This window comes from Oncorhynchus kisutch, linkage group LG14 (genome assembly GCF_002021735.2).
Source record: "Oncorhynchus kisutch isolate 150728-3 linkage group LG14, Okis_V2, whole genome shotgun sequence".
NCBI classification, from domain to species: Eukaryota; Metazoa; Chordata; class Actinopteri; order Salmoniformes; family Salmonidae; genus Oncorhynchus; species Oncorhynchus kisutch.
The window spans coordinates 34,187,857-34,201,476 of NC_034187.2; the positions used below are offsets into that span (position 1 = coordinate 34,187,857).

Here is a 13,620-nt window from a genome sequence, read left to right on the forward strand (position 1 = left end):
CACGTGCAGAAGTGACCACTAGGCTACAGGCCCAGGGGTTTTTCCCATAGAACAGTTAATTTATTGGTTCATGTGCACAAAATATATATATATATATATATATATATATATATATATATATATATATATATATATATACACACACACTGCTCAAAAAAATAAAGGGAACACTTAAACAACACAATGTAACTCCAAGTCAATCACACTTCTGTGAAATCAAACTGTCCACTTAGGAAGCAACACTGATTGACAAAAAATGTCACATGCTGTTGTGCAAATGGAATAGACAACAGGTGGAAATGATAGGCAATTAGCAAGACACCCCCAATAAAGGAGTGGTTCTGCAGGTGATAACCACAGACCACTTCTCAGTTCCTATGCTTCCTGGCTGATGTTTTGGTCACTTTTGAACGCTGGCGGTGGTTTCACTCTAGTGGTAGCATGAGACGGAGTCTACAACCCACACCAGTGGCAAAATTCGCCACTGGCGCCCTGTGCTCTTCACAGATGAAAGCAGGTTCACACTGAGCACATGTGACAGTCTGGAGACGCCGTGGAGAACGTTCTGCTGCCTGCAACATCCTCCAGCATGAACGGTTTGGTGGTGGGTCAGTCATGGTGTGGGGTGGCATTTCTTTGGGGGCCGCACAGCCCTCCATGTGCTCGCCAGAGGTAGCCTGACTGCCATTAGGTACCGAGATGAGATCCTCAGACCCCTTGTGAGACCATATGCTGGTGCGGTTGGCCCTGGGTTCCTCCTAATGCAAGACCTCATGTGGCTGGAGTGTGTCAGCAGTTCCACATCTGGGACATCATGTCTCGCTCCATCCACCAACGCCACGTTGCACCACAGACTGTCCAGGAGTTGGCGGATGCTTTAGTCCAGGTCTGGAAGGAGATCCCTCAGGCGACCATCCGCCACCTCATCAGGAGCATGCCCAGGTGTTGTAGGGAGGTCATACAGGCACGTGGAGGCCACACACTCTACTGAGCCTCATTTTGACTTGTTTTAAAGGACATTACATCAAAGTTGGATCAGCCTGTAGTGTGGTTTTCCACTTTAATTTTGAGTGTGACTCCAAATCCAGACCTCCATGGGTTGATAAATTTGATTTCCATTGATAATTTGTGTGATTTTGCTGTCAGCACATTCAACTATGTAAAGAAAAAAGTATTTAATAAGAATATTTCATTCATTCAGATCTAGGATGTGTTATTTTAATGTTCCCTTTATTTGTTTGAGCAGTGTATGTAATATATATATATATTTTTTTTTAAAGCTGTCTGTTTATGACAACATCAGATGTATTGGGATTTTAAAATGAAGACATACACATGGATATGACTTCGTATTGTAGTTTTATTATCTATGGTACTTTAATTGTACAATCAATAAATATTGATCCCAGGCATGAAACATATTGGCATTATTGACAGGACAAATAATCTCCCAGATCATACATATCTGCACAACAGAGAACATTAATGTAGGGATGGACATGGACAAGGGCACTCATGCCTTCTTGGGCATGGCTGCATTGAGGAGTTCATACACGACAAATCCACTTCCTGTGAAGAGATAGGAAAGATTTTTCAAATAACAGGCAAAGCAAGAAATGTGTGTGAAACTGGCATTGGACTCCACTGTTTGTGGTTAGACATGACTCTAGTCAAGATTACTTGATCAACTGCCGTAAAGATGCCATTAACACTTACAATCAAGGTGGGTTAAATCAGGGCTGTACAATTTCACATACCCAATTTCAGGTTAATGCACTTACCAAAGACTGTAAGGGCCATTGTTAGCCTGTACAGAATAGCATCCTTGGCTCCTCCCTTCAGATGGACTGGAATCCCGTTATCTGCCTGCACAAAGAGGAAATTATCATCCGGCATTCAGAAAACTGACAAGCCCTTTAGAGAAACATAAATTAACCAAAAGATAAATGATTCTGCCTGGGTACAGGTCTGTTGGTGGTGGCAGTGGTATTTAAAAAATGGCACCACCTGAATATGTTTGTTGATGCATTTCATTCATCAGCACAGCACTATAATTAGACCTGGCAAAGCCCCAAATATTCAGTGGGACATACAATGCCTTCCAAAAGTATTCATCCCCCTTGGCATTGTTCCTATTTTGTTGCATTACAACTTGTAATTTAAATTGATTTTTATTTGGATTTCATGTAATGGACATACACAAAATAGTCCAAATTGGTGAAGTGAAATAAAAAAAATAACCTGTTTAAAAAAATCTAGAAAATTAAAAACAGGAAACTAGTGAGTGCATATGTATTCGCCTTTGCTATGAAGCCCCTAAATAACATCTGGTGCAACCAATTACCTTCAGGAGTCACATAATTAATCAAATAGATTGCACACAGGTGGACTTTAAGTTTCACATGATCTGTCACATGATCTCAGTATATTACAGAACAACTGTTCTGAAAGGCCCCAGAGACTGCAACACTACTAAGCAAGCAGCACCATGAAGACCAAGGAGCTCTCCAAACAGGTCAGGAACAAAGTTGTGAAGAAGTACAGATCAGGGTTGGGTTATAAAAAAATATCCAAAACTTTGAACATCCCACGGAGCACCATTAAATCCATTATTTTAAAAAATGGAAAGAATATGGCACCTAGGTACAGGTCTGTTGGTGGTGGCAGTAAAATGGTGCCGGAAGAAAAGGCAGCAGTTTTATGGGCACCCAAATAATTGTGCTATTATGTGGGTTGTTTTTATGTAGATAATGTTTCTGCAACCGTATCTTACGGCAAAAAAGAGCTTCTGGACATCAGGACAGAGATCACTCACCTCGGATTAGATGAAGATTTTTTCTACAACAAGGAGGACGTACAAGACATTCTCCAAACACCACACAGGGCCGAAATCCCCGTTATTTGCAAGAGGAAGCGACGCAGATACAGAGGACAAAGAGCCGGATGCCTGGTCAGGACCGGGAGAAGGCGAGAGGGAAAGCTGCCGTTACCATCAATACTACTCGCAAATGTGTAATCATTGGAGAATAAATTAGACGAGGTACGATCACGAATATCCTACCAACGGGACATCAAAAACTGTAATATGTCCTATGTTTCATGGAATCGCGGCTGAATGACGACATTGATATTCAGCGAGCGGGATATACGCTGCACCGGCAAGATTGAACAGCACACTCCGGTAAGACGAGGGGGGGTGGTCTGTGCATATTTGTAAACAACAGCTGGTGCAAGAAATCGAAAGAAATCTCTAGATTTTGCTCACCCGAAGTAGAGCATTTTGTGATAAATTGCAGGCCACTACATGCCTAGAGAGTTTTCAGCTACACTTTTCGTGGCTGTTTAATTACCACCACAGACAGATGCTGGAACTAAGACCGCACTCAATCAGCTGTATAAGGAAATAAGCAAACAGGAAATCACTCACCCAGAGGCAGCACTCCTAGTGGCTGGAGACTTCAATGCCGGGAAACTTAAATCAGTTCTACCTAATTTCTATCAACATGTTAAATGTGCAACCAGGGGGGAAAACATTCTAGATTACCTGTACTCCACACACATAGAGCTCTCCCTCGCCATCCATTTGGTAAATCTGACCACAACTCTATCCTCCTGATTCCTGCTAACAAGCAAAAATTAAAGCAGGAAGCACCAGTGACTCGGTCTATAAAAAAGTGGTCAGATGAAGCTGATTCTAAACTACAGGACTGTTTTGCTATCACAGACTAGAACATGTTCCGGGATTCTTCCGATGGCATTGAGGAGTACACCACATCAGTCACTGGCTTTATCAATAAGTGCATCGAGGACGTTGTCCTCGGTGACTGTACGTACATACCCCAACCAGAAGTCATGGATTACACGCAACATTCGCACTGAGCTAAAAGGGTAGAGCTGCCGCTTTCAAGGTGCGGGACTCTAACCCGGAAGCTTACAAGAAATCCTGCTATGCCCTGCGACCAACCATCAAACAGGCAAAGCATCAATACAGGGCTAAGGTTGAATCATACTACATTGGCTCCGATGCTCGATGGATGTGGCAGGGCTGGCAAACTATTACAGACTACAAAAGGAAGCACAGCCGCAAGCTGCCCAGTGACACGAGCCTACCAGATGAGCTAAATCGCTTCTATGCTCGCTCAGAGGCAAGCAACACTGAGGCAATCATGAGAGCATCAGCTGTTCCGGGCGACTGTGATCACTCTCTCCGTAGCTGACGTGAGTACGACCTTTAAACAGGTCAACATACATAAGACTGCGGGGCCAGATGGATTACCAGGACGTATACTGTGAGCATGTGCTGACCAACTGACAGGTGTCTTCATTGACATTTGCAACATGTCCCTGATTGAGTCTAATACCAACATGTTTCAAGCAGACCACCATAGTCCCTGTGCCCAAGAACACAAAGGCAACCTGCCTAAATGACTACAACCCGTAGCACTCATGTCCGTAGCCATGAAGTGCTTTGAAAGGTTGGTAATGGCTCACATCAACACCATTATCCCAGAAACCCTAGACCCACTCCAATTTGCATACCGCCCAAACAGATCCACAGATGATGAAATCTCAATTGCACTCCACACTGCCCTTTCTCACCTGGACAAAGGGAACACTTATGTGAGAATGCTATTCATCGACTACAGCTCAGCGTTCAACTCCATAGTACCGTCAATGCTCATCACTAAGTTAAGGATCCTGGGACTAAACACCTCCCTCTGCAACTTGATCCTGGGCTTCCTGACAGGCTGCCCCCAGGTGGTGAGGGTAGGTAGCAACACATCTGCCACGCTGATCCTCAACACTGGAGCTCCCCGGGGGTGCATGCTCAGTCCCCTCCTGTACTCCCTGTTCACCCACGACTGCATGGCCAGGCACGACTCCAACACCAACATTACATTTGCAGACGACATCATTGGTAGGCCTGATCACCGACAACGATGAGACAGCCTATAGGGAGGAGGTCAGAAACCCGGCGGGTGGTGCCAGAATAACAACCTATCTTTCAATGTAACCAAGACTAAGGAGAAGATTGTGGACTACAGGAAAAGGAGGACCGAGCACACACCCATTCTCATCAACGGGGCTGTAGTGGAGCAGGTTGAGAGCTTCAAGTTCCTTGGCGTCCACAACAACAACAAAATAGAATGGTCCAAACACACCAAGACAGTCGTGAAGAGGGCACGACAAAGCCTATTCCCCCTCAGGAAACTAAAAAGATTTGGCATGGGTCCTGAGATCCTGAAGGTTCTACAGTTGCAACATCGAGAGCATCCTGGCTGATTGCATCACTGCCTGGTACGGCAATTGCTCGGCCTCTGACCACAAGGCACTACAGATGGTAGTGTGTACGGCCCAGTACATCACTGGGGCTAAGCTGCCTGCCATCCAGGACCTCTACACCAGGCGGTGTCAGAGGAAGGCCCTAAAAATTGTCAAAGACCCCAGCCACCCCAGTCATAGACTGTTCTCTCTACTACCGCATGGCAAGCAGTACCGGAGTGCCAATTCTAGGACAAAAGGGCTTCTCAACAGTTTTTACACCCAAGCTATAAAACTCCTGAACAGGTAATCAAATGGCTACCTGGACTATTTGCATTGTGTTCCCCCCCTCCCCCAACCCCTCTTTTTACACCGCTGCTACTCTCTGTTTATCATATGCATAGGCACTTTAACTATACATTCATGTACATACTACCTCAATTGGGCCGGCCAACCAGTGCTCCCGCACATTAGCTAACCAGGCTATCTGGATTGTGTCCCACCACCCCCTCTTTTACGCTACTGCTACTCTCTGTTCATCATATGCATAGCCACTTTAACCATATCTACATGTACATAATACCTCAATCAGCCTGACTAACCGGTGCCTGTATGTAGCCTCGCTACTTTTTATAACCTGTCTTTTTATTTCTTTGCTTACCTATTGTTCACCTAATACATTTTTTGCACTATTGGTTAGAGCCTGTAAGTAAGCACTTCACTAAGGACCTTTTGTATTCGGCGCACGTGACAAACTTTGATTTGAGACCACAACAAACCTGCCAAGAGAGGGCCGCCCCACCAAAACTCAGACCAGGCAAGGAGGGCATTAATCAAAGAGACCAAAGATAACCCTGAAGGAGCTGAAGCTCCATAGCGGGGATTGGAGTATCTGTCCATAGGACAACTTGCTTAAAGAAAAAAATAAGCAAACACGTTTGGTGTTCGCCAAAAGGAATGTGGGAGCCTCCCTAAACATATGGAAGAAGGTCAGATGAGACTAAAATTGAGCTTTTTGGCCAGCAAGGAAAATGCTAAGTCTGGCGCAAACCCAACACCTCTCATCACCTTGAGAATACCATCCCCACAGTGAAGCATGATGGTGGCAACATCATGCTGTGGGGATGTTTTTCCATCAGCAGGGACTGGGATACTGGCCAGAATTGAAGAACTGATGGATGGTGCTAAATACAGGGAGATTCCTGAGGGAAACCTGTTTCAGTCTTCCAGAGATTTGAGACTGGGACGGAGGTTCAACTTCCAGCAGGATAATGACCCTAAGCATACTGCTGAAGCAACAGTCGACTGGTTTAAGGGGAAACATTTAAATGTCTTGGAATGGCCCAGACCTCAATCCAATTGAAAATCTGTGGTACGACTTAAAGATTACTGTACACCAAAAGGAACCCATCCACCTTGAAGGAGCTGGAGTAGTTTCGCCTTGAAGAATGGGCAAAAACCCCAGTGGCTAGATGTGCCAAGCTTATAGAAGCATACCCCAAGAGACTTGCAGCTGTAATTGCTGCAAAAGGTGGCTCTACAAAGTATTAATAGTTTTGTCTGATTTCTTGTTTGTTTCAGAAAAAATATTTTGCATCTTCAAAGTGGTAGGCATGTTGTGTAAAAAAAATATGATACAATCCCCCCCAAAATTAATTTTAATTCCAGGTTGCAAAGCAACAAAAATAGGAAAAATGCTAAGGGGGTGAAAGTCACTGTATATAACCCCAATTAAAACAACTAAAATGGGTTTTAGCTACTTCTTGGAGAGCAAGGTGCTGCTTGGGAGATGTTATAACTGAACCTAATACATACCATAAACATGTGCCCTTAAAAGGGTCAGGAATTTCTTAGGCTAAAATGCATTTCAACAACAAATTGCAGAGAAGCAGTCATTGCTTTAGCTCTATGATTTAAGGCAGAGTGAGTGCCAGCTGTGGACACCATAAAGGTTAGACAAGAATCAGAAAAGCATTCAATATCACAAGTCTGATTTTGCGTTGGCTGATGCCTGTTTACGTATCATACTGCATGCAAAAATGTGTTAGTCCAGCCCAAACTATGAGTGAACGTTATGAGCAACCACATACTTATCTTTCAGGCTACAAAGGGGGGAAACAAGATTCTGTTTCCAGAACCTGGGAATAAAGTGCCAACTTTAACCTTAGCATTACCGTACCAATACTGGTCAAACAAGACTCAACACATATTGACTGTCAAATTAGGTAAATAAAACTAAACCAGGATAGAATTGTTAACTTCTGAAAATAGTATTTCAGCTTCGGGAGACAGATGTTCAGTTCCACATTTCTACTGCTCTTCAGGGGAACTTTCGGCTGCATCGTCACCCGCTTGCCTCGACCCAGGCCTTACCTGGAACAGCTTCTGCTTCTCTTTGACCATGTTGTCCACCTGTCTGCGGGCACTACTGGAGATAGTCCGCCTGGACAGCTGCTGAAGACCCTGAAAAAAAACAGGTGATCAGGAAAAGATACAAATATTTGTCAATGATTACTGAAGTAATATGTGGACCAACTAGTGGCCTATAGCTACTTCTTCTGCTAGATACAGTAGATGAGCCCTGCTTAAAGGATGTATAGTCCTAGACTTATGTTGTTGTTATGGGTTAATTTGTATATATATTCCATTTATTTTGTTTCAAAACATTTCAAAACATTGACCCCAATGTCACACAATGTCCCCATTACTTATAGAAAGACCCATTAACATTACGAATCAGGTAGAAAAAGCCAGTGAAATACTAGCTCAACAACTACATCGATAAGCCGCATCGCATACAATTGCACAAATAAATGACAGTAATGGTATGGCCACCTGTGACAATGAAATAAACCGAGTGTTTAAAACATATGAATTTATATCAGAATCTATTGGAAGCACTCCCTTAATTGAATCATTCTTTTTAAAAAAACTCATTAAACACTCTTGATTCTCGAGATAGCTCTTTGACAAGTGTCTCTCTAAGTCTCTCTCTAGCTTTTTCAAGCAGAAATTTGCTTCCTGCAACACTAACTCAAAAATGTTCTGGGACACTGTAAAGTCCATGGAGAATAAGAACACCTCCTCCCAGCTGCACACTGCACTGAAGATAGGAAACACTGTCACCACTGATAAAACCACCATAATTGAGAATTTCAATAAGCATTTTTCTACGGCTGGCCATGCTTTCCACCTGGCTACTCCTACCCCGGACAACAGCACTGCACCCCCAACAGCAACTCGCCCAAGCCTTCCCCATTTCTCCTTCTCCCAAATCCATTCAGCTGATGTTCTGAAAGAGCTGCAAAATCTGGACCCCTACAAATCAGCCGGGCTAGACAATCTGGACCCTTTCTTTCTAAAATTATCTGCCGAAATTGTTGCCACCCCTATTACTAGCCTGTTCAACCTCTCTTTCGTGTCGTCTGAGATTCCCAAAGATTGGAAAGCAGCTGCAGTCATCCCCCTCTTCAAAGGGGGGGACACTCTTGACCCAAACTGCTACAGACCTATATCTATCCTACCGTGCCTTTCTAAGGTCTTCGAAAGCCAAGTCAACAAACAGATTACCGACCATTTCGAATCTCACCATACCTTCTCTGCTATGCAATCTGGTTTCAGAGCTGGTCATGGGTGCACCTCAGCCACGCTCAAGGTCCTAAACGATATCTTAACCGCCATCGATAAGAAACATTACTGTGCAGCCGTATTCATTGATCTGGCCAAGGCTTTCGACTCTGTCAATCACCATATCCTCATCGGCAGACTCGACAGCCTTGGTTTCTCAAATGATTGCCTCGCCTGGTTCACCAACTACTTCTCTGATAGAGTTCAGTGTGTCAAATCGGAGGGTCTGCTGTCCGGACCTCTGGCAGTCTCTATGGGGGTGCCACAGGGTTCAATTCTTGGACCGACTCTCTTCTCTGTATACATCAATGAGGTCGCTCTTGCTGCTGGTGAGTCCCTGATCCACCTCTACGCAGACGACACCATTCTGTATACTTCCGGCCCTTCTTTGGACACTGTGTTAACAACCCTCCAGGCAAGCTTCAATGCCATACAACTCTCCTTCCGTGGCCTCCAATTGCTCTTAAATACAAGTAAAACTAAATGCATGCTCTTCAACCGATCGCTACCTGCACCTACCCGCCTGTCCAACATCACTACTCTGGACGGCTCTGACTTAGAATACGTGGACAACTACAAATACTTAGGTGTCTGGTTAGATTGTAAACTCTCCTTCCAGACCCATATCAAACATCTCCAATCCAAAGTTAAATCTAGAATTGGCTTCCTATTTCGCAACAAAGCATCCTTCACTCACGCTGCCAAACATACCCTTGTAAAACTGACCATCCTACCAATCCTCGACTTTGGCGATGTCATTTACAAAATAGCCTCCAATACCCTACTCAACAAATTGGATGCAGTCTATCACAGTGCAATCCGTTTTATCACCAAAGCCCCATATACTACCCACCATTGCGACCTGTACGCTCTCGTTGGCTGGCCCTCGCTTCATACTCGTCGCCAAACCCACTGGCTCCATGTCATCTACAAGACCCTGCTAGGTAAAGTCCCCCCTTATCTCAGCTCGCTGGTCACCATAGCATCTCCCACCTGTAGCACACGCTCCAGCAGGTATATCTCTCTAGTCACCCCCAAAACCAATTCTTTCTTTGGCCGCCTCTCCTTCCAGTTCTCTGCTGCCAATGACTGGAACGAACTACAAAAATCTTTGAAACTGGAAACACTTATCTCCCTCACTAGCTTTAAGCACCAACTGTCAGAGCAGCTCACAGATTACTGCACCTGTACATAGCCCACCTATAATTTAGCCCAAACAACTACCTCTTTCCCAACTGTATTTAATTTTTATTTATTTTGCTCCTTTGCACCCCATTATTTTTTATTTCTACTTTGCACATTCTTCCATTGCAAAACTACCATTCCAGTATTTTACTTGCTATATTGTATTTACTTTGCCATCATGGCCTTTTTTGCCTTTACCTCCCTTCTCACCTCATTTGCTCACATTGTATATAGACTTGTTTATACTGCATTATTGACTGTATGTTTGTTTTTACTCCATGTGTAACTCTGTGTCGTTTTATCTGTCGAACTGCTTTGCTTTATCTTGGCCAGGTCGCAATTGTAAATGAGAACTTGTTCTCAACTTGCCTACCTGGTTAAATAAAGGTAAAATAAAATAAAAATAAAAAAGTGCCAATGAAAAAAAAGAAAAGCTATTAAATCAACGCAAACTAATAAGTCACCTGGACCTGACGGGTTCCCATCGGACTTATACAACAACAAAAAATGGTATTACCGCTTTGCAACGTTATGAAAATGTAGATTTGGCTGCAATTTAATTTCCTTTGGTAAAAGTATTGTATGCTTTACCATGTGCTTCAGTAAGAATGAATGGCCACCAATCACAATATTTCCTCACTAAAACGTGGAACTAGGCTAGTGTGCGCACTTTTGGGGCTCCTATATGCCATTGCGATAGAACCTCTGGCCATCTCAATCCGGGCCAATGAAAATATTAGTGGAGTGAAAAGAGAGGACAAAACAGGCAGTGTATGTGCAGAAGACTTGCTTTTATAAATTTCAGAACCGGTTGCTTCCATACCACTGGTCCTTAACATTTTTACTTAATCTCAGGATACAAACTAAATTAAAGTAAAAGTTAACTGAACCCAATTACAAAGACTACTGTCTAATACTACTCTTAAATGTCCCGTTTAAAATCGTTACAGATCATTTTAGATGCTTAGGAATTACTGTTAAGCCAACCTCATCATACCTCAAGGAAAATCTCATGCGGCAATTGGAAATGACTAAGAAAGACCTGACACAATGGTCAACCCTACCAATATCAGTTATGGGTCGAATACATTTGATAAAAATCCAACTCGAATTCCTACATTATCCCAATTGCTATACCCAAAACTATTTTTAAAGGTGCTGGACACAATGAGCTCAGAGCTTATATGGAATAATAAAAAGCCACAAATCCGTAAAGCCATACTGCAAAAACCAAAAGAACTAGGGGTTTTGGGGCTCCTTAATTTTCAGAAATATTATGGGGCTGCAAACATTTGTAATATGTTTTGGATTCATCCTCATGACTAACTCCAGAGTGGGCAATCGTAGAATCCAAATCCTGTATGGCCACATCGTTAAGAGCTATCGTATGCTCTCCCCTTGCAACTGCCCTTTGGAAATAATTACCTGGTCAGACAAACTCTGAAGATATTGAATAACCTAACACGCTGACCTCACCGGCTGCGTTGCGTGGTATGGGCAGGCATAAGCTACGGACAACAAACACAACTGCATTTTTGAAACACAACTGCATATTTGAATGCACAGAAATACCATGACGAGATCCTGAGGCCCATCTTTTTAAAGGTATGTGACCAACAGATGCATATCTGTATTCCCAGTCGTGAAATCCATAGATTAGGGGCAAATTAATATTTCAATTGACTGATTTCCTCATATGATCTTTGAAATTGTTGCATTTAGATTTTTTTTCAGTATAGTTGGTTCAGAGTTCATTTTGATATTTCAGCCAGCATGTCCTGATCGCATCTAGTGTGGATGGACAAAAATCACCATCCACGTGCCTGGTGTAGTCAGCATGTAAGGCTGAACTTAGAGAGATTCTTCCCTACTCCCCTTTGGTTTGTAACCATCTATTTCCACCATCCCCTGCAGACAAAATTATATATGGAGACAAAATGGTGAGAAATTACTATGACCTCTACAAAGGTGTTACTTTTGCTCAGTGGTGGAAAAGGTACTCAATTCAATGTAATTGCTCAAATTTACTTAGACTTTTGATACTTAAGTACAAGTATAAATAATTTCACCTTATATTAAGCAAACCACACGGCACCATTCATTTATATATATATATTTTTTTACGGATAGCCAGGGGCACACTCCAACACAATTTACAAACAAAGCATTTGTATTTAGTGAGTCCGCAGATCAGAGGCAGTAGGGAGGACCAGGACTGTTGTCTTGATAAATGTGTGAGATAATATATATATATATATATATATATTTTTTAAATCCCTCATCACGCTTGTAGGCGATGTCATGGCAACGTCGGCGAGCGAAACTCATGGGTATAAACACGTCGTCGGGTCTACCGTTCGTCACGCCCCAAACTGCGCATATGCAGGCCGTCATATCAAACGCTCTACTTCGATGCAGTTGTTTTTGACGAGCTTGTCAGTTTTTCACTTTCAAAAAAAATAGTGGCCCAGTTCTGGTCTTTTGACCAATACAAGTTCTGAAAAAGATCTGGTGTGGATGGGGACCGATTGGTGGAAGGTATATCAGAATTGGGGTACCGATGTATCTAACTATTTATGTGGATATTGCATACATAGTGATTGTACCTTTATGACCTTGTGATCAAATAAAACGTATTGTTTAAAAAAAAAGGAAATGTGACTATTCTCATGTTGTGACTTTTAGTAGACCCCTATGCGACCTCTACACTTGCCCTCACTGTTTTTCACTTCTGTAAATACTTGTTCACTGTAGTTGAGATGAAGGGGCACGCTTTTACTATGTCGACCTGATTGATTTGCTACTAACGTTAGTAGCAAATCAAACTAACAATAAAATACGGTGTGTTTAGATCAGAAGTCTACCTTGATTTTATCAATACATTTTTAATTAACCGGTGAGAGCTAGCATTAGCAGCCTAAGAATGCTAGCTAGTTAGCCAACTACCCTGATGTAACTAGATAGGCTAGCTAGTTAATTGAGATGTCAGGTAATTGCAGTAACGTTAGCCATGAAAAGTTCGAACAAATAATATTCAACACTTACCATAAGTTGCTTGTACATTTTGGCAAAAGTGTTTATTTCGAGGTGAGTGCGCAAGGACACTTCGAAAACCTAGCCACTGCTTCCGGTGATATCCCAAAATTCTTTGCGGCGATAAAATTGCTACATTTCCGGTCTTGATCACTGGCTGCTCATTGGTTGGTGTGCGAAGGCTGGACTTTGATCTTTATTCGATAGCACAAGGCTCGCAAACATTTTACATTGAGTGACAATGGGCGAACTCGTTTTGCATGGTCCGGTGCCCCGGGTAGCAGGGTGTTTGTATATTTAAGCCATACATTGGTCCTGAAGTGAAATCTCCACCAATCGGTTCCCATCTACCAGATATCAATATTGGGTCCATCATGCATTTGTGTGTTCTACGTGCAGATGTAGAAAAGCCTGCCCCGACATTCAGTAGGCTGCTGGCTGGCAGTAACATCTAAAATGTGTAAATTGTGAGAGCAGCCCTGTGTGTGGGAAATTACACTTTGTTATAGGGCA

At 42.9% G+C, this 13,620-nt stretch overlaps 1 protein-coding gene across 1 annotated transcript; it reads right to left on the reverse strand.

Moving 5' to 3' along the window:
• Nucleotides 1-1,342: 1,342 nt before the first annotated feature.
• On the reverse strand, nucleotides 1,343-13,267 carry LOC109903928 (cytochrome c oxidase subunit 7A2, mitochondrial-like). The gene is made up of 4 exons (XM_020500941.2): nucleotides 13,120-13,267; nucleotides 7,636-7,725; nucleotides 1,782-1,866; nucleotides 1,343-1,569 (listed from the first exon to the last, which is right to left on the reverse strand). The coding sequence occupies exons 1-4, from the start codon at nucleotides 13,135-13,137 to the stop codon at nucleotides 1,514-1,516; spliced, it is 249 nt and encodes an 82-aa protein (XP_020356530.1). The 5' UTR covers nucleotides 13,138-13,267; the 3' UTR covers nucleotides 1,343-1,513.
• Nucleotides 13,268-13,620: the final 353 nt, after the last annotated feature.

Bases quoted from the DNA above. Each gene is read 5' to 3' on its own strand.
- LOC109903928 (XM_020500941.2), bottom strand. The intron at 1,867-7,635 runs GTAAGGCCTGGG...CTCTTTGTGCAG, and splicing joins AGAAGCAGAAGCTGTTCCAG to GCAGATAACGGGATTCCAGT. The intron at 1,570-1,781 runs GTAAGTGCATTA...ATCTCTTCACAG, and splicing joins AATGGCCCTTACAGTCTTTG to GAAGTGGATTTGTCGTGTAT.